Raw genomic sequence first — 20,719 nt, 5'->3', positions numbered from 1 at the left:
CCTTGGCCCACTGTCCAGCTAACTTGAGAAAGAAACTTTGCCTCTGTGCCTCAGTTTCCCCACCTGGAGGAATGGTGTGAGTCACACCTACTCTGCAGGGATGGCATGAGAAGCCACTGAGATAATGCCTTTAAAGTGCCAGGGGTAGAATCTCTGTGCTCTCTGGGAGTAAGTGCTGAATTAGTGGCAAATGTCTTTCTTGTTATTATTCCTATTGTGTGTTTCCTGTGTGGGACTCTGGGCTGTAAGCTCTTCATAGGCAGGCACAAGATCTGACACCCAAGGCTAGTGCAACTCTGCCAGGTGGGTCATGGGGACTGTGACGTAGGCCTGCCTGGCCCAGGAAGCAGCTCAGATACTGACACACCCTGAGTGTGTACAGCGTCAATCCTCATGGGACTGCCCAGCACACGAGTCCCTCGTCCCTCCCCAGGCACCCAGTGCGACAGGCACCCTCACCCAACCAAACCCACCAGGATCTAAACTAAATTCTTCCTCCTTTTCTGTTCAAATTTATATAATTATTTTTGGAATAAGTAGTACATTTAAACTTTTCGAAATTTAAGACACCAAAAATGTGCCATAAAAAAAAAAATCTCCACCTCAGCACACAGCTCCTTAGGTCCGCTCCCAAGAGACAACCACTCTAAATTCCCGTTAAAATAATCAAACTTAATTGCTTCCCCCTTACAAAAGTCATGAACATTCAGAGCAAAAGCTAACTTAAAAAAAAAAAACCACCTTGGAACACACAAAAGTACAAACTGAAAACCTCACCCTCAATGCCGCCATCCAGAGATACTCAGCATTTTAGCGTTATGTCCTCCTAGACGGCTTTCAACGCACATCCACTTTACAAAAAATGAAAACAAAATGCGAGAGGAGGTTCACAATATTGATTTTTCAACATCTCACTAGAATCTCAGAAATGTTTCCTCATACCTTCTTCCTTAAATGACTTTAATAGCTCTGTGATCTTCCACAGACAATGATTTATTCAAGCAGACCACAGAGACGGGCATTTGGGATTTCTACATTTTCCTTACTAGAAGCAGCAGTGACGGATGGGCCCTGTGACTCCACTGTAACAAATTCCTAGAAGAAACGCTGGGTCACAGGATATGACCACTTTTTAATATCCTGGCCTAGACCCCTAGATACCTATCACAAACCGCCCCTCTAGCCAACTGCCTCGATCAGCAGGACTAGGTGTCCAACCCAAATTTAGAGCTATTTAAGAAAAGGCCAAGAAGTCTTGGTTCATAACCTTCTGAACAGCAGCTGCGAGGGCCTTAATCCCACCTCCAAATCCAGACTAAGGCCAAAGGCCTCCTCTGGGCTGGCAACCTGCCTTGTTTACCCAGCCACAGCCCTCACCTGTGCCCATCCCAGTCCAAGGTGAGTCAGCTGAACAGGGGACAGGCACCACCCTTCCCAGAGCAGGAAGCCAGCAGAGAGACAGGGCTACGTTTCAGGGAGGGAAACAGATTCAGCAGCGGCAGCGGCTGGAGAAGGTCGTGGAGCAGCACCTGGCCTGCAGGTAAGCGCTGGTGGCCCTGACCCGATCCTGGCTGGGATTGGGATGAGTGAGACCTGCTCTCACCCTGTCCCCTTCCCTCCCTGCCCCTTCCCTTCTGGGACTTCCCAGGCAGCTTCCTTTCGAAGTGCTTCACTCCAGGCAGTCAAGTGTGAAGTGGGGTTTCTTCTTCTGATCCCAGCCCTGGGCCAAGTTTGATTAAGGGCTGAGTGATTTTCTTCACCCAGACATCATGAGGGCCCGCGATGCCTTCTGACTGCCCATGACTGTGCTCAAGGAGATGAGACCCACACTTTGCTCCTTGAAAGGCCAATTCCAGCCAAAATCAGAGGCTGCAGGCAGGCAAAAAGCCCATTTCTCCCAAGGAATCCACAGCTCAGGCCGACTTCTCTGGCCTGAGGCTGTTTCTATCAAAAAACCTTCCTGCCACAGCACTGAAACACCTGCTGGGGAACTGCGCCAGGGGCTTCACCTAAGAACTGGCTTCTTCATCTGGAGACTGAAAATAGCCCACAAAGTCAGGAAAATGGAATGACATACTGGACACAGGAGCCAGCGCATGCCCTCCTCAGCAGGGTCTCAGAAAATGGGGCAGAAAACGAGCCTGGTATGGGCTGGGCAGGCACTGGACAGGCAGCTTCACCTACAGTGGCCCAAGCTCATGACAATTCCACCACCATCACTTCCCACCTGGGCTCCTGCTCCCACTCCTGCTCTGTAGCCCATCCTCCAAACATCAGCCAGAGGCCTGTCAAAATAACCCTTGGACCTTGGCACTCTGCTGCTACAAATCCCCCAGTGGCTCCCATCTCACTACAGTAAATGCCAAAGTCCTCACCATGACCTCCAGGCCCTCCAGGATCTGGCCCCTCTCACTTCTCCAGCTTCCTCCCCACTACTCCTCCTTACTCCCTCTCTGCACAACCGGCTTCTCACTGGCAGATGTCCTCTAAACACAACACCAACTCCCACCTGAGAGGCTCTGCAATGGCCGTGCCCACCCCATTAGGCCTTTCCTCAAATGTCACCCCACCCAGCCAGCAAGGCTTCTGAACCTCCTGACATGACCCTCCATCCTGCTCTTTCTCTCCAGTGCCTCCCACCATCTAACACAGCACACAAAGTCACAGAGCCTATTTATCCAGCTCTTCCCCCAAAGAAAGTACATTTGGGGACCAAGTCTTCTTTCCTTCACTGCTGATACCTAGAACAGTACTCAGACTTAGCAGGTGCTGAGTAAGTAAGCGCTGAAACAATGAATAAACAGCTAACTTTTACCGAATGCCTATTACGTGCTAGGTGCTGTGCTAAATGCTTTCCATATACACCTTATCTCTTTTTAAAAATCTTTCAGTCTCCAGACAACTGTGATGCAACTATTGTTATCCAGATTACAAAGGAAGAAATGACATTCAAAGGGGATTTGCCTATGCTGTGCTCTCACAAGTCAGAAGCCGTCAGTCTGAACCCTGCCCTGCCTGGGCCTGGGTTCAGGCGTGTCTGCTTGAGGAAGTCACAGCTTTTCCCCAGCAGGCAGTGCAGCACTGAGAGGAGGAGCGGGGGTACATGCTGGTGGCCTAGCAACAGCTTCTTCTATTCCGACTCACCACATCCCTGGGCTAATTTGGCCTTCCAGGAGCTACTCCTCTGACACTCTAACCCACGCTTCCCTCCCGCGCACTGTCTTGTAAAGGATGGATGAGCTGTCCACAGGAACGAGTGGGAGTTCCATCACTTCAGCTCTTTGGAACAAAGTGTTCCAAAGAGTGTTCTCACTCTAAGTTCAAAGATGGGGGCTGAAGTCCCCTTGTCAGCCCTGCTGATCTCCGAAGCCCAACTATTGGTTTGTTGTGGGTGTTGTTATTGCTTATATCAAAAAGTACAGAAGCTCAGGGATGGAAATCTGGAAAGGGCTGTGGGAGAGGAAAATTCCTCTGAGAGAGAGGGGTTAGGTGGATTCTTTTCCTTTCGGAGGAACCAATTACTTGTGGGGAGCCATCAGCACAGAACTGAGCAAACTTCCACTGTCAGATTATAGGAGCCAGGCAGCCTTTCAACCTAACTCGTTAGGGCCATGGTTCCTCTCCTTTTCCAGGCCCAGGTTATTCTTCGAAAGACTTTCTACTTATTGACTGCAAACACAGACAGGCATGGGAAGAAAGACTGTATATTTAGGATATCGGGCTTTCTCTTCTCTCTGTGCCTGCTTTTCCACTCCTTTCAGAAATAGTAATGGGATGCCTGTTGTGTGCCAGGCACTGTGCTCAGCACTGGGGGTTAACAAATGAGTGACATTTCCTGACCAGTGAGGGAGATGAGCAAACAAACACAGCACAGTGGAAATCCAACCTAGGAAATGCAGAAGGCCTTGCTCATAGTAGGTGATTAATAAACACTTGTGGAATATATGATGAAGAGGCAAATACAAGAAATGCTGTCGTCTAGAGAAGGGAGGCTTGCCAATCTCCATGCGTACATGTGGGGGAAAGCTTTAAATTGGAGGAAAAAAGAGTTCACAACAAGGAAAAGAGAGAAGGCATGAATGACTCTTAAGACAGAGGGAATAGCACCTGCAAAAGCATGGTGGCATGAACTAGCAGGCTGACTTTTAGGACTCAACCTAAAGTAGTCTGGAATAAATGAACTTCATGATAAGTGTGGAGAAGAATGAGATGGTGAGAATAGAAACATTACCAGAAGTCAGGTCACACAGATTTGAGGGCAAGAAGTAGGTATGGCTTCAGAAGGGAAAGGGAGGAGCTGAGGATAACTCCCAGATTTCTGACATAGCCCATGGGTGGATTTAGTGAGACTGCTGGGGAGGCGCGGCACAGCTGGGGAAAATCATGAGTCCAGTTTGGATAATCTGCGAGGTAAACGGGATCCAGAAGGCAACTGGACTCTCAGGCCTGGGCCTCCCTGTCCCTGGAATAGCACACTCTCTTCCCACTTGAACATCCATCCTACACGGCCCAGTCAGGGTCTTCTTCCTTCCTCCAGGAGACCTTCCTGATTGCCCTAGCCTTCCTCCTATATGCCAGATCCAACTGCCTGAGTCCCTCATAACAGGCTTTCGGTCTGATTTTGCTGTGGGAATTGATTTGCCCGGCCAAGCCAAGAACCCTTCCCTAGGCAGCAGAAGCCCAGTCACTCAGTCACTGGTGGGTGGGACGCGGGGTGAATCTGCGTAGGGTGGGGCGGGGCATTTTTAGCTCAACACTGGGTCAGAAGTCACGGCCAGACAAGAAACGGGTGAGAAAGGGAGGAGGAAGGGTGACGTCACAATTGGTAGGAAACACCTTGGGACTTGACGCTTTCGAAACCAAAGGGAGAGCAAAAGCAGCCGGGAGCGCGCGGGCCGACCTGGTTCTCCTCCCTTCCCACGGCTGCCTTAGTACAGAATCTTATAAGTCCTCCTCCTTCGGAGGCTACAAATGGTGTTCCGAGGCCAGGGGAGTTTAAAGCTCGATTTCACCCGCGCAGCCTCCAATCCGGTAAAGAGGGACCGCGGAGCCCGACCAAGTCTTCCTATCCCTTACTCTGCTGCTTTACCTTATCTATTTTTGTGGATGCCGGCGCCAGCTACGGGCGCCCGGAGAAAGCACGAGGCCGGGTGGACTCTGGTAACGCAAGCGGCAAGGAGGCCGCCATTTTCCACTCTGCAGCCGCTAGGGATCGTGGGAGTCACCCCTAACCGCGCCCGGGCCTGGGAGGGGGAAACGCATGCGCTCTAGAAGTTGCTGAGTCGCTTGGCGGTGTTTCTGCGCAGGCGCCGTAGCCCATAGCAACCGCCGTAACCTGTAGCAACCGGAAGATGTCGCTTCCGGCTGGTTTGGGGCTAAGAAAGGGGTTATAGTCATTTCGAGATCATGGAACGATGTGACAGATGGGAAACTGAGGCTGGGGTGGAGGCAGGCCCTAGGGACCGTTGCGTTGGACCTCGCTTCTGTGGCGCGGTGGATGGAGTTTGTGGCTTGTGGCTCCTATTTCCCAAAGCAGGAAATTGAGGCAGAGGGAAGGGACAGGTTCGTCCTGAGGCTGCAGCCCAGGTGATGGTTCCCGGGGTAAAAAATCAATATGATGCCCTTTCTTTATAAGGAGAAGGCAGGGAAATGAAAGTAATTTCTAATAAAAGAATATGCATTTCACTTTGTAAAAGCTGAGGCTGGCTTACACCCGATCATGCTTGTACCCAACTTAGGAATCAGCTTAGGTTTACTAGAAGACAATATTCAGCTGAATTTTGCCAACAGTTTATATCTGACATCTTGAGTCAAAGGCTAAATATATTTATATAAAAGCGTGGAGTCACTGTGGCAGCTACACATGTACACAGACGTGGGCATGCTGTTCGGGTGACTCACCCGTGGTGAGCAGGGTGGGCAGCGATTTTCCAGAATGGTGAGCAAAGTGTAACTCCCCACAACCAACCTGATATATGCATTTCCAGACAATCTAGTGTGTACTAAAACTAGGGAAAAATTCATTGTGATTGTATGTACAACCAATTATAACGGATTTTTGGCTTACTTGAAAGTTTGGCAGGATATCTGAAAGTTGTGCGGGACAGGACCATTTGTTATGGTGACTGTAATGGACTGTCCCATCCATTACAGGAGTTTCATATCCCTGCCCCCCCCCCCCCCACCAGACAGGGATATGCCTGTCCCCTCAGTCTCGTGACACCCAAAAATGCCCACATAAATTTCCAATCTGTTCCTTGGAAAACCACTGATTTATTCAGTCAAATAATTTTTGCTAGCATATGTGTGCTGGGCAGTGCCGTGGCGGGGAAGGATCGTGTGTGAACGGGACAGAGCTCCTGCCCTTATGAGTGAGGCCCAGTGTAAGAAAATACCCAGATATTAATCACATAATTTGATAAATATCTTGGCAACAGGGGCAGTACAGGTCAGGGGTGGAATACACGGGAAGACCCAGCCAGGCAGCCTGGGTATCATGCAGTCTGGAAAAGCCAAGCAGAGAAGTAGCATCTGAACTGAGCCTCGAAGGAGCATCACACCAAGGAGGATGAGGGCCCAGCACGTCTGGCACACAGTGGACACTCAAATGTTTTGAATGATTGAATGAAACACAGCATGTTCGCTGGCAGGGAACCATTCCCCATTATATTGTGAGCTGCTACAAGGCAGGGGATACAGTATGCCTTTCCTATCCCCAGGTTTCACATCCATGGATCCAACCAACTGTAGACAGAAAATATTTAAAAATAAAAATTAAAAAAAACAACAAAAATTCAAATAAAAATAAAGTGTAACTTTGTTTAGCATTTACATTGCATTAGGTATTGTAAGTAATCTAGAGATGATTTAAAGTATACAGAAGAATGTGCATAAGTTATATGCAAATATTATGCCACTTTATGTAAGGGATATAAGCATCTGTGGATGTTGGTATCCGAGGGATGGGGAGTGAGGGGCATTGTCCTGGAACCTAGCCCAAGGAACAACTGTACCTGTTTTCTCACTTCCCCACATCCCAGCACTAAGATGGGACCCAGAGAAGGTGGCAGTGGTGAAAGGATCTCAGACACAGAAAAAGGGTTATGTGATCTGGCCCGGGAGTGATTTCCAGGAAATGGATCTCTGACTCCCTGCTCTCCCCGGGGGACAGCTGACAAAAATATAGGTGCTCTACTGGTTAAATGTTAGGAAAATCAGGGCAGGAGTGGCTGCTTATTTTCGCATCTGCTGTTCATGCGTGGTCCTGGTGGCAGGTCATGTTTTGGCAGATGATAGCTGCTGAGGACTGTCCCAAGATTAAAAATCTCATAGCGTGTGTACACAGTGGGGAAGGCTATAAGCAAAGGGGTCTCTTCCCCCAGGTGGTCTAAAGGAAGTCAGAGCCAGACTCCCTCCCCTCCTAGGAAATTCTTGTCCTGTTGGGATGGTCATTTCTACCCCAAAGGCCAGGCTAGGGCAAGGGTCTGGAACTGGCTGCCTCCAGGAACCAAGCAGGCAACGTAAATCAGTGAAGGGCTGATGGGTACTTGGGGAAACAGGAAAGCACATACAGCCCCATTTACGAGGTAGGCTGTGACTCAGCCGGGCTGAGTGTTGCCATGCACTATTCCAGCTCTTGCCTTGCCAAATGTTTATATTTTTTTCAATCCAAGTAAGAAGTGACGAATTTTGTGTTTCCAGATTTTTAAATATTGGCACTAATTCAGATTTTAAAAACAAAAGGCTGGGCATAGTGGCTCAGGCCTGTAATCCCAACACTTTGGGGGACCGAAGCGGGCAAATTGCTTGAGCCCAGGAGTTCAAGACCAGCCTGGGCAACATGCTGAAACCCTGTCTCTACAAAAAATACAAAAATTAACCAGGTGTGGTGGCATGCACCTATATCCCAGCTACTTGGGAAGCTTAGGTGGGAGGATGGCTTCAGCCCAGGAGTTGGAGATTGCAGTGAGCCAAGATCACGCCACTGTACTCCAGCTTTGGCAACAGAGTGAGACTCTGTCTCGAAATAATAATAATAATAATGAAACAGGACTGTGAGAGGCACATTTGGGACTTCTGGTCCTTGTTTCATCCAGGAAGGTGGGTGTTCTTAGGATACTAGGGCTTTACTTTACAAGGAGAAAAGTGGAAGCCCAGGTAGAATGTGTTGCTTCTGGCAATATTATTGAGCTAGCCTCCATGCTAGGGATTAGAGGCTTCACAGCAAATGAGAAGCCCCTGTTCCTGCCATCTTGGAACTCCTAAGGAGGTAGACAGACAAGTAAAGAGGCAACCACAAGAGTGGTGAATACTCAACAGGAGTAGGACATGGAGCAGGGGCTAGGGGGAGCACAAATCAAAGCAGGCTTCCTGTAAGAGGAGCTCCCTGATCTGAGACTTGAAAATTATTAGGAGTTGGCCAAGCAAGGAGCAGGGAGAGGAGGGGTATTCCAGATAGAAGGAATAACACATGCAAAAGAGACAGGAAGGAATCACATGCAAGGACGTGGAAGTAGCTCATTGTGGCTGGAGCTGAAAGTAGCAGCTGAAAGGACGTAAGGCAAGAAATGAAGCTGGAGAGGTAGACAAGGGTTGCAAACAAATATCTACTGGGACTTGGCACCAGTGAGTACAATGGTCTGGGTGTAACAGCCAGTAGAGGATGGTGGACTGGGTCACCCTGGAGTCTGCTGCTACTCAACTGTAGCTACTCTGCTATAGCCTAGGGTTGCCAAAGCTTCCTGTTTTTTGGGAGCAGTGGGAAATTCGATTATTAAATCCAGTACCTTGAGCTTTGTGTTTAAGCTGCTAATCTGAACAGCTTACAGTACTCCACAAGGTCAAATAAAATCTATTTCCATCTGGCCCTGGGCCCACCAGTTCCAATCTCTGGTGGAATCGTGAAGGCCCTGTGAGCCACTTTAAGGAAAGTACATTCCCAAGGCAGGGGAGCCACTGGCGGGCTTTCAGCCAGGGCATGACCTCCCAAGTGTGTACACAAAGGGCCTGGTGGCTGCTGTCTGGAGAGCAGCAGGAGGGCAGGAGGGGAGGCAGCACTGTGTTTGGAGGGTGTTATGGCACCTGGAGAGGGCCAGGGAGATGATGGGGACCTGCACAACACGGGATGTGGGAGAGATGGGATTTGATGACAGATAAGAAGGGATAGTGGGGGCGGGGCCAAGGATGACACAGGGGTCAAGGCAGCAGGTGCAGAGGGAGGAGAAGGAGCAGTGATGGATGAGGATGTCCTCGGCGCACCTGTGGTCACTCAGGGAGGTGCCCAGCGGATCTGATCCTGGGAAGCCTGGAGTCACATCACTCAGGCACAGGACCCTCAGTTTCCTGTGCCACCAGCGGGCATTCCTTTATCATGTGTACCTATCACATGTGAGTTCAGTGGGGTGAATAGGACACACCTTTACCCCTCAGAACTGCAGTCAGGACAAGTGGTGAGTTCAAGCAAGAGGCTGGCCCGGTGCTGTCCCGGAGGGCAGGGTCCTGGATGGGAGGGGCAGTGACCGTATTGCCTGGGAGCCAGGGGAGGCGTGTCCCACAGGAACCGAGGGTGACAAGGAGGTTGGGCAGGGGCTCCAGTTGGAGTGGACTGCCTCAGCGAAGCCTGGAGGTGTGACAGAGCCAGTGGTTAGTGAGTAAAGGGAAGGAACCCAGAAAGGCAGACTGCTCCTTCCCCACATTTCGTCAGGAAGGGAATAAAACATTTCTTGAGAGGTCATCATTCCTCTCACTTTCTCTGGGCACCTTGCTCAGAGGTCCTGCTGAGTCTCCCTGGGACAGTGAGAAGGTGTTTAGTAAATAAGTGCTCATGGTGCCTCTCCACCCACCATTCCCTCCTCCCTCTGGAGCAGTGCCCTGTTGAGTGTCTAAGTTCTGCTACAGTTTGTGTGAGAGTCTTTATAAATTTCCTATGGTCTTACTTCATTGTGGCCAAGATTAAAAATTGACAGTGAGGCTGGAGATGAGTGGAATACAGTAGAGTTCAAATATCGACAGGGGATTAGGGGTGGAGTTCAGGGAGGCATTCTAAGTGCCCTGCTGCCTTTCTGTTTGAATATTAAGTTCCAACCCGCTTGCTGTTGCGGATGTCTGTGCCTCCTTTCAAGGGGGCATCAGCTGCATCCTTATCCTTCCCCACCCTCTGCACTCTGCAGGGTGTTCTGAGAATCAGCCATGTCATCCCTGTACCCATCTCTAGAGGACCTAAAAGTGGACCAAGCCATTCAGGTAAGTCGCCAGGCCCCATTGGCCTGGATTCCCTGAAGGGGACCTTGGGGATTACCCTGGAAGGTGCTGGGTATTGGGGCCACTTGGAGATTTCTGTAGGCCTCAGGGCATGTAGGTGTCCACTGCAGGACCTGCTGGGCAGAGAAGACATCCAGGGGGCAATGCCAATGGCGTTACAGCAGGAATAGAAAAGAGCAAGCAGCGCACGCATGCCTCTCTCATGCCTGCTCTGTCCTGCCCAGGCCCAGCTCTCCCTCCCTCCAGGATGGGCGGGCTCCATGCTCTAAGGCAGGCTTTCAGAGGAAACAAGACTAGTGGGCATAGGCATTGGTCTGCTCAGCCCCCAGAAGCCCCCTTCCTCCTCCATCCCAGCACTCTGTGGTTCCAGTGGGTTTTGAGAAATGGAGACTTTTCAGCTGAGAACTTGACTGGGAGATGGGCCTTGATGTTCTGCCTGTTGCAGGCAGTAAATGGGTTGTGACATAGGGTGGGTCACAGTCCCCCAGAACTTCCTCCTAGGAAAAGACACATCTGCAGAGGCCACGTTTACGTGATCTTGAGCCCTGAGGGTTGGTGGACACTCCCCCCACACCCCGGGCCCACTCACACCCCTAATGCCCAGACCCTGGCCTCATGGAGCTCCAGGCTCTGGGGTTCCTGGGGTCCTGGCCACAGCTGACCAGTGCTCCCTGCTCCTCCCCAGGCCCAGGTCAGAGCCTCACCCAAGATGCCAGCCCTGCCAGTCCAGGCAGCAGCCATTTCCCCACCACCAGGTGAGTGGGCTGGGATGAGGGGCTCCTGGGTGCCAAGTCCTTTCAGGGAAGAGGTCATCAGGGAAGCTTGGCAATGCCAAAGGTATGGGAGGCTCCAGGGTTAAGGACTCAACATGGTGGGAAGAGAGGACCAGGCTTCCAGTTGCCACCCACCTCTTACTGCCTGGGTGACCTGGGCTGAGTCACCTCACCTCCCAGAGCCTGTGCCCATGCTGTTCCCCTCCCTCCTTGACTGCCTGGTGAACCCCTGTTTATCCTTCCAAACCCAGCTCAAGTTAGGGAAGCTGTGGCTTCTCTGATGCCCCCAGCAAGGCTGCCTTGAGGATGTGATATCATTTGTGGGGCCTCTGTCTATAAAAACGATTTGAGTCACCTCAAATCAGCATTTCAGCACCATCCTGGTGATCCTATCTCATGTGACCCCAGGAATGAAATACCACACTTGTCGGACTTCCTGGCTGGAACTATGGCTGGCCTGGGGTGGGGGCAGGTGGGGGAGAAGTGGATGGCAGACAGCGGCTCAAAGAGAGAAGGGGCCAGAACCCCACTTGCCTTATTCAGCTTAGGCTTCCATAACAAAATACCATAGGCTGGATGACTTCAACAGCAGAAATGTATATTTCCACAGCTCTGGAGGCTGGAAGCCCAAGACCAAGGTTCTGGCCAATTCAGTTTCTGGTGAGGCCTCCCTTCCTGGCTTGCAGATGGCCACCCTCTGGCTGAGCCCTTAGATGGCCTTTCCTCAGTACACTTGCTTAAAAGAGAGAGAGAAAACGAGAACACAAGAGAGATACCGCATGAGAGCGCATGCATGAGCCCTCTGTTGTCTCTTCTTATAAGGACACAAATCCTTATAAGAAGGGATTAGGACCCTGCCAGTCCTGGTGGGAACCATTCGCTGAGGGATACAGAGGTTTCTGGGTGTCAAATAAAGTCAGTGGAGTTGAATAGCAAAGTGGTGCATGAGGACTCGGTGTCCCACCCTGCACCTGGGCCCTCCGAGGAGCGTTCATCAGTGAGTGTTCCTGGGGATACCCCGCAGTCTTGGAAATAAACACCATTCCCAGGCTCCATTTCTTAATAAAAATGAGCAGCCACAAGGGAGCCAGGCAGGTATAGGGAAGCACATGTCCTCTAATGACACATTTATTCTTCCTTCTTTCCCTATCAGTTTTGTACCCAAACTTGGCAGAACTGGAAAATTATATGGGTCTTTCCCTCTCCAGCCAAGAAGTCCAGCAGAGCCTGCTTCAGATTCCGGAGGGTGACAGTGTATGTATTTGGCTTCTGCCTGCTGTGGGCGCAGAACCTCCCAATCCTCCCTTTTTCCTGGTCTTGCCATTTCAACAGACCTTCTTTCTCTCTGTGCTCGGACCTCCCCTCTCACCAGCACTCTGCTGGCTCTGTTTCTTGATGGCACTGTTCATTTTGAGGCTTCATGAAAACCACTGTGGGCTTTCATGGTTTCAGATCTTCCCACAAGCCTTGGGGATGGAGAACCAGGGCTTGCCCTTTGACCTTGGGCCTGAGCTGGATGAGAAGGGAGGTCATTAAGCCCAGCGTGAACCTGGGGGCATCAAAAGCAAGGCTGCCTGCATGGATAAACAGAGCCGAGAGGGCAGGAGCTTGTCACCCAACTCTGGTCCCCAAATTAAACAACAAGGCTCAATTCCTGCTTTCCATGGCTTCGGGGAGCAAAAGACACATCACAGAAATATATGCTACTGAAAACATATTTACCTGTAGAACCAGTCCCCACCTAAGCCCCTTGCCAGTTAGCTCTAGCATCCCTGTGTCCCACCTGTCAGTCTTCCTGCCAGGCTCATCCTGAGCCGATGAAACTGAAAGTACAAACTGCAAAGTTTTCTAAGGCTGGGGAATTTCATGAAGTTGATGGATATGATGATAGAGAACTGTCACAGACACATACAAAGCCACTGCCAAAACGAGGATCTGACAGGAGGAAATCCACAAGGATGAGGCCATGTGGGACCCTGAGAAGAATTGATGGCACCCTGGAGTGTTTCTCCACAGTGGCCCCCTTCATGGTCGTGCTGTGAAAGGCAGACATGAAGCAAAGAAGGTCCTTCTGTAGGCAGCCCCACTGTCATCACTCTTTGTTCCTATAATTAAGACATAAATGCATTCAACTGTAATTTTGATAAAATATAAGATGATGAATACATTTTTATAATTTAAAATTTTGTATGTCTTTTAACTTTTTATTGTTAAACAGTAGATTCCCAGGAAGATGCAAAGTGAGTACAGAGAAGTTGTTAGTACCCTTCACCCAGTTTCCTCAATGCTTATGTTTTCCATAGCTATAGTACACTATCAAAACCAGGAGTCTTACGCGGGTACAGTGTGTCTCTAGTTCTATGTCATTTCATCAGTGTGTAGATTCATGTAACCAGTACCGCAATCCATACAGAACTAGTTCATCACCACAACCACCTCCCTCCCAGGCTGCCTCTGTATAGTTATGCCTGCCTGCTTGCCACCCTCCCTAACCCCTGGCATCCAGCCCTCTGTTTTCCATCTCTATAATTTTGTCATTTCAGAATGTTACATAAGTGGAATCGTACAGTATGTGACCATTTGAGGTTGGCTTTTTTCACTCAGCACAATACCCTCTAGATCCATCCAGGCTGTTGTGTGTGTCAATAATAGTTCATTCCTTCTTACTGCTGAGTAGTATTCCATGATGTGAATGTACCAGGGTTTGTTTAACCTGTTGAAGAATAGCTAAGTTGTTCCCAGTTTTTGGTGGTTATAAACAAAGTTATTCTTATACAGGTTTTTGTATAGACATACGTTTTCATTTCTCTAGGATAAATGCCCAAAGTGCAATTGCTAGGCTGTATGACAAATGTATGTTTAAGTTTTTTAAAGAAACTGCCACCAGGTGTGGTGGTGCATGCCTGTAATCCCAGTACTTTGGGAAGCTGAGACAGGTGGATCACTTGAGCCCAGAAGTTCGAGACCAGCCTGGGCAGCATGGTGTAATCCTATCTCTACAAAAAATACAAAAATTAGCCAGATATGGTGGCTTGTGCCTGTAGCCCCAGCTACTCAGGAGGCTGAGGCAGGAGGATTGCTTGAGCCCAGGAGGTGGAAGCTGCAGTGAGCCAAGATCACAGCACTGCACTCCAGCCTGGGTGACAGAACGAGACCCTGTCTCAAAAAGAAACTGCCAAACTAGTTCCTGGAGTGGCTATACCATTTTATTTTGCTGTGAGCAATACATGAGTGCTCCAGTTTCTTCATGTTTTCACCAGAATTTGGTATTATTACTATTTTATATTTTAGCCACTATGATAGGTATAGTGATGGCTCATCATGGTCTTAATTTGCATTTCCCTGGCACCTGATGATGTGGACCATCTTTCCATGTGCTTATTACCATCTGTATATTCTTTCTGGTAAAATGTTTCTGCATATATTTTACTCATTTTCTAAATGGCTTGTTTTCTTCTTCTTGTTTTTTGAGACAGGGTCTTGCTCTATTGTCCAGGCTGCAGTGCAGTGGTGCGATCACAGGTCACTGCAGCCTCCACGTCCCGGGTCAGGTGATCCACCCACCTCAGCCTCCCGAGTAGCTGGGACCACAGGTGCACAACACCATGCCCAGCTAATTTCTTTTATTATTGTTATTTTTATTTTTTGTAGAGACAAGGTCTTGCTATGTTGGCCAGGCTGGGGCTTGTTTGTAGTGTTTTGGGAGTTCTTTATATATTCTAAAGTCCTTTGTCAGATATGTGGTTTATATTTTCTCTCAGTCTGTAGCTTAACAGTTCTGAATTTTGATGAGGTCCAGTTTATTGATTTTTTTTCTTTTGTGGCTCATACTTTGTAAAGAAATATTTACCAAGCCCTAAGTCCGAAAGATTTTCTCCTTCGTGTTCTTCTAAAATGGTTATAGTTTTATGTTTTGCGTTTAAATTTATGATTGAATTCGAGTTAATTTTTTTGTAAGGAATTAGGTTTCAGTCAAAGTTCATATTTTTGCCATGGTTGCACCATTTGCTTTTTTTGTTGTTTTGTTTGTTTGTTGGCTCACTGCAACCTCCGCCTCCTGGGCTCAAGCGATCCTCCCATCTCAGCCTCCTGAGTATCTGGGACCACAGGCACGTTCCAGCACAGCTGGCTAATTTTTGTGTTTTTGTAGAGATGAGGTTTCACCCTGTTGCCCAGGCTGGTCTTGAACTCCTGACCTCAGCTGATCTCCCTGTGTTGTCCTCCCAAAGTGCTGAGATTACAGGCATGAGCCACTGCGCCCAGCCAACACCATTTGTTGAAAGCACTCTTGCAAAAAGCAGTTGACTTTACTCATTTGAGGCTATTTCTGGATTTTCTACTTTGTTCCACCGATACTTGTCTATCCCTTCACCAGTACCACACTGTCTTGATTATTGTAGCTATATATAATAAGTCTTGAAATTTGGTGGTGATTCCTCTCGCTATTCTTTTTGTCAGAATTGTTTTAGCTATTCTAAATTCCTTTGTCTTTTCATATAAAGTTTAGACTAACCTTCCCTGGATCTGCAAAACATCCTGTAGAGATTTTGATAGAAATGGTGTTATATCTGTATATCAATTTGGTGACAATTGACAGCTTTACTAATTCTTTCAACACGTGAATACAGAGAATCTTCCATTTATTTAGGTCTTCTTTGATATCTTTCATCAGTATTTTGTTGTTTTCAGCATACGGTTCCTGTATGTGTTTTGTTAGATTTACACGTATTTCTTTTTGTTGTTCTTATTTTTAAGTTTTATTTTGCTTTGTTTTTGTTTTTAACAGAGATGGGGGGTCTTGCTTTGTTGCCCAGGCTGGTCTTGAACTCCTGGCCTCAAGTGATCCTCCGGCCTTGGTCTCCCAAAATGCTGGGATTACAGGAGTGAGCCACTGAGCTCGGCCTCTTTTTTTTTTTTTTTGAGTGATTGTAAGTGGTATTGTACTGTATTCCTTTTCTTTTCTTTTCCTTTCTTTTCCTTTCCTTTCCTTTCCTTTTTTTTTTTTTTTTTTTTTTTTTGAGGTGGAGTCTTGCTCTGTCACCTAGGCTGGACTGAGCAGTGGCTCAGTCTTGGCTCACTGCAACCTCCACCTCCTGGGTTCATGTAATTCTCCTGCCTCAGCCACCTGAGTAGCAGGGACTACAGTTGCTTGCCACCAGCCCAGCCAATTTTTGTATTTTTAGTAGAGAGGAGGTTTCAACAGTTGCCCAGGCTAGTCTTGAACTCCTGGGCTCAAGTGATCCATCTTCCTCGGCCTCCCAAAGTGCTGGGACTACAGGCATGAGCCACCACGCCCAGCCTGGTGTTGTATTTTAAATTTCAGTTTACATGTGTTCGTTGTTAGTATACAGAAGTACAATTGAATCTTATATGTTAATTTTGTATCCCAGGACCTTGCTAAACTCTTTTATTTGGTCTAGGAGTTTATTTGTAGATTCTTTGGGATTTTCTAGTAGACCATCATGCCATCTATAAATAGGAACCGTTTTATTTCTTCTCTTCTGATCTGTGTGACTCCCCCTCTTTTCTTGCCTACTGTGCTGGCTAGGTCTTCCACTACCATCTTTAATAGCGTTGGGAGAGTGAAGTTCCTTGCCTTTTTCTGCATCATTAATTTTTATATTTTTACGTTTTTCTCAAGACAAAAATCCAGTCCTTTTATCCCCTGTTGCTCACTATTTACTGTGACTTTTTCTATTTTAAGTGGGTTTTAAAGGAGTCTTTTCCTGATGCCAATTTCCCTTGGAAAATGAAGGGCCTCTTCCTGTATCCTTGCCCCTTCTCTCCCCATTTCCCTGGCTTTTTAAGGGCATGGACTTTGACGCCCCCTAGTGGCCGCGTGGAGCCACGTCTCCTGTCGCCCCTAGGGGAGAAGTGTGGACTGGGGATGCGGTGGGACCCAGGGACGGCTCCGTCCTCCTTTCCCCATCCCTACCCCCACCCCAGTGTCTCCTGAGGCACAGGGTCCCCACGGGCCGGGCTGACCCCCTGCTCCCTGGTGTCTGCAGGCAGCGGTCTCGGGCCCCGGGCCCGGCCAGATGGTGGCACCGGTATCCGGGTACAGCCTGGGCGTGCGGCGAGCTGAGATCAAGCCCGGGGTGCGCGAGATCCACCTGTGCAAGGACGAGCGCGGCAAGACCGGGCTGAGGCTGCGGAAGGTGGACCAGGTAGGGCGCGGGGGCTGGGTGGGAAGAGGAGCTCGAGCTGCACGCGCTCTCCCGCCAGGCCTCAGAGCTCAGAGGTCCCGTCCACAGTAAGGAAGGTGCAGAGCGGGCCTCCTAACCCCAGCGGCCAGGCTCTTGCCCCCAGTCCCTCCTCCCCGAGACCCGGGCGGGGCTGGTGCTGGGTTGCGCAGGGCCCTCCACTGGCCTCTCCGTGGGCTTCCGTCGCTCAGAGGAGCCTCCCTTCCCCACCTGCCCTTCACTGCCCGGGGCATCTAGCTTCCAGGCGACGGTGTAGACAGCGGACGCCAGGGAAGCCCATGCCTTTGTGAATGGTACAGTGGAGTGTTTCGGAGTGCAGCCCCAGGCCAGGGTTGAAATCCTGACTCACCTGCTTCCTAACTATGAGGCCTAGAGTGTTTCCTCCCCGGTAAATGGGGTAACCCTGGTGCCCGCCATGCAGAGCTGTGTCCCTGGCACCCTGTAGGTTCCTGTAGTATCAGGAGGAAAACAACAGGTTGGAAGAGGGATCTGTGCCTAGGGTGGGCCAGGGACGCTGACTCTGGGGCCCTGCCTCCCCCAGGGGCTCTTTGTGCAGTTGGTCCAGGCCAACACCCCTGCATCCCTTGTGGGGCTGCGCTTTGGGGACCAGATCCTGCAGATTGACGGGCGTGACTGTGCCGGGTGGAGCTCACACAAAGCCCATCAGGTGGTGAAGAAGGCATCAGGCGATAAGATTGTCATGGTGGTTCGGGACAGGTGAGTAGCCAGGCCCGGGCAGCCTCTCCGTCTCACCCCAGCCATGTCCCCAGGACAGCTCACTGTCCCTCCTGCCAGGCCATTCCAGCGGACTGTCACCATGCACAAGGACAGCATGGGCCACGTCGGCTTCGTGATCAAGAAGGGGAAGATTGTCTCTCTGGTCAAAGGGAGTTCTGCGGCCCGCAACGGGCTCCTCACCAACCACTACGTGTGTGAGGTAGACGGGCAGAATGTTATCGGGCTGAAGGTAGGCTGGTGGCCGTGCCAGGGAGGGACTGCTGGGTGGTGGGAGGGCTCAGGTCTTTGGGCAGCTTGCTTACCCCACCTGAGCCTCAGCATCCTCTTCCTGAGGTTGCTGTGAGGGTTCAGTAAGACGGTGTTCGTAGGGCTGGGTGCGGTGACTGACGTCTGTAATCCCAGTGCTTTGAGAGGCCGAAGCAGGAGGATCACTTAAGTCCAGGAGCACGAGACCAGCCTGGGCAATGTGAAACCCTCTTTCCACAAAAAAACTAAAAAATTAGCCAAGCGTGGTGGTGCACACCTGTAGTCCTAGCTACTCAGGAGGCTGAGGTGGGAGGACTATTTGAGCCTGGGAGGTCGAGGATGCAGTGAGCTATGATCATGCCACTGCACTCCAGCCTGGGCAACAGAGAGAGAGCCTGTCTCCAAAAAAAAAAGACTGTGTACCTAGAGCTCTGAGCACAGTGCCAGGCACATAGCAGGTGCTTAATAAATAATAGCTATTGCTGGCTGCATGGACACCTCCTTGCTCTGTATGGCACTTTTTTTGGTATAGTGGATCATGTTCAGTAGTTTAGGAATGTTTTAGAAAATCGTTATTCAGAAATCCATAGGGTCGTGAGGCTCTTCAGAACTGGGTTTGTCCCAGCCAGCCACACTTCTTGAGATCGTTTGTCTTTTCAAAGTTTATTTCCACCTGTGGCCATCACTAGTCCTGTCTAGCACATCTTCTCACATTTATTTTCGAACAACCAAGAAAACACATAACCAGATAACATACATGTGTAAAGTAAAGGTCAATAGGCTCTGAGTAAGGGCCAGAGGCTCTTCTATGGCCACAACGTTAGTGTTTGGACCACCTGGCACGCTTTGCATAGAGACTTTTACTTTCTTGTTCTTCCCATGATCTAAGTGGTGTTTGCAGGCCCATCTCTTTTTATCAAACAAGCAAATGTAAGAGGATGTAAGAGGAGGAGGACCTTTATGGCCCCGGTGGCAGCAGGAGCCAGAGGGTGGATGGGTACGCCTAATGCCTCCCACAGGATGGGGAGGTATTTATGCTTTGAGGCCAGAACCGAAATGTGACTGTGGGCTTGGTGAGTCTCTGGGAGCCCTTGGAAGGGGGAGGAGAATCGCATTGATGAGGCCCTGTTAATGCGTCAGGCTCACGCCGCTGGCCTTCAAGCTGAGGGTGGGAAGAGGCATGCTCATTTGACCAAGGAGATCCTCAGGTGGGAGACCCATGTTCTCACTCAAGCAAGACCTTACCTGGGAGTCTGCTGGGACCCTCATCTGGCAGGCTCGGGGTCCGAGGCAGCCCTGCCCTGCAGTCAGCCATCAGTGGTGTCCTCTAGCGGTGGCCATGCTGATCCCTCCACAGAGGGGCCTGTAGAGTTGCCCCTGGTCCCCAATCCTTAGGGTGATCGCTTCCTTGCCTCCTCTCTAGGACAAAAAGATCATGGAGATTCTGGCCACGGCTGGGAATGTTGTCACCCTGACCATCATCCCCAGTGTGATTTACGAGCACATGGTCAAAAAGTAAGGCTGCACCCCTCCTCACCCCTCCTCTGCCATCCCCCTCACCTCCCGGCCTCCCAGGTGCACCTGGCTCAGCCACCTCCACTTTCTCAGTGCTGACACAGGGCACAGACTCAGCCAGCTCTATCCTCCCTTCCCCTCCCTCCAAGGTAGCTTGTGGCTTCTGGTGATTCGAAAGTCTTAGAACTGGAAGTGAAGGCCCACATGGGATGCACTGGCTCGGAAGGGGGTGGAGGTTGCTGGAGGGTGGAGAGAAGGAGCTGCCAACTTGGTCACTGTTGTTGCTGTATCCAGGTTGTCTCCAATCCTGCTCCACCACACCATGGACCACTCCATCCCAGATGCCTGAAGCCACTGGAGGGCAGGGCAGGCAGGGGGGGTTTCCCGCCCTCCTGCAGCAAAGGGCAACCACCCTCGGATGATGGGTTGCAGCCGGCCTGCTGCTTAAGGTGGGGGCTGCCATGAGGGGGGCGTGTCCAGGAGGGTGACCATGGGATGGCTTATACACACAGGCCTCCTTGGAGCCTCAGACTCCAAGCTGGGCTGAGGCTCAGGCAGGGCCCACAGGCAGCCGATTCTCTTGTGCTGATTTAAATGCTGGACACGGAGGCAGGCTGTTTAAACACTGCTTAAAGTCGCAACTGGGCCCCTTTCAAGAAATTTTGCTCTACCAGGAAAACAGTTACACATTTTAAGAGAACAGAGCTACGTTCTTTGTGAGAGCTTTTTCCTTGCCTTGACTTGCTCTTTGTCACAGACTGCATAAGTTGTCAGCCTTGACTATCTTTTGAATAAAGATTTGATTTTAAACAAAACCCTGTCCGCAAGGTAATTGATTCCCCCAAAACTATCGAAAATAAAATAAAAAGGTAATTGAAAATTCTGGAATCCTTGGTCCCCTGACGTGCCAGGGCTGGTTTCCTCTTAAACCGTGGTGAGACCAGGGCCTTTTCTACGCGTGGCCTCTGAGAGCCATGATTTGGC

General features: G+C 50.0%; 1 protein-coding gene and 1 long non-coding RNA gene across 8 annotated transcripts in view; one reads left to right on the top strand and one right to left on the bottom strand.

Moving 5' to 3' along the window:
* The window catches only part of LOC115931696 (uncharacterized), a 53,897-nt gene extending 48,643 nt beyond the window's left edge, over nucleotides 1-5,254 (bottom strand). For 2 of the 3 annotated variants that reach the window (XR_008674358.2, XR_008674357.2), the window contains exon 1: nucleotides 5,090-5,216. This is a non-coding gene — a long non-coding RNA (uncharacterized lncRNA). Of the gene's footprint in view, nucleotides 1-5,089 lie in introns of all 3 variants that reach the window. The other variant, XR_010132325.1, reaches the window with a different exon arrangement.
* On the top strand, nucleotides 1,423-20,550 carry SDCBP2 (syndecan binding protein 2). Of its 5 annotated transcripts, none has more exons than XM_004061663.5 (9): nucleotides 1,423-1,540; nucleotides 10,170-10,242; nucleotides 10,946-11,015; nucleotides 12,187-12,287; nucleotides 17,042-17,200; nucleotides 17,778-17,953; nucleotides 18,032-18,203; nucleotides 19,644-19,735; nucleotides 20,030-20,550. In XM_004061663.5, exons 2-9 carry the CDS (start codon nucleotides 10,189-10,191, stop codon nucleotides 20,082-20,084), a joined length of 879 nt encoding a protein of 292 aa, XP_004061711.1. In that variant the 5' UTR covers nucleotides 1,423-1,540; nucleotides 10,170-10,188; the 3' UTR covers nucleotides 20,085-20,550. The 5 variants fall into 5 exon arrangements, with proteins under 5 accessions (XP_004061711.1, XP_055228381.1, XP_063558496.1 ...); XM_055372406.2 differs by lacking the exon at nucleotides 1,423-1,540 and adding an exon at nucleotides 4,757-4,789; XM_063702426.1 differs by lacking the exon at nucleotides 1,423-1,540 and adding an exon at nucleotides 4,852-5,031 and having other exon boundaries at nucleotides 12,242-12,287.
* The last annotated feature ends 169 nt before the right edge of the window (nucleotides 20,551-20,719 follow it).

The sequence above is a fragment of the Gorilla gorilla genome, chromosome 21 (assembly GCF_029281585.2).
Source record: "Gorilla gorilla gorilla isolate KB3781 chromosome 21, NHGRI_mGorGor1-v2.1_pri, whole genome shotgun sequence".
Lineage (NCBI taxonomy): Eukaryota > Metazoa > Chordata > Mammalia > Primates > Hominidae > Gorilla > Gorilla gorilla.
The sequence above is the reverse complement of the archived record's forward strand: the minus strand, read 5'-3'. Positions and strand labels throughout refer to the sequence as shown.

Excerpts from the sequence above, each read along its gene's own strand:
- SDCBP2 (XM_063702426.1), top strand. The coding sequence starts at position 4,972 with ATGGTGTTCCGAGGCCAGGGGAGTTTAAAGCTCGATTTCACCCGCGCA. Across the intron at positions 5,032-10,169 it reads CCCGCGCAGCCTCCAATCCG|GGTGTTCTGAGAATCAGCCA; the intron begins GTAAAGAGGGAC and ends TGCACTCTGCAG. Across the intron at positions 18,204-19,643 it reads AGAATGTTATCGGGCTGAAG|GACAAAAAGATCATGGAGAT; the intron begins GTAGGCTGGTGG and ends CCTCCTCTCTAG.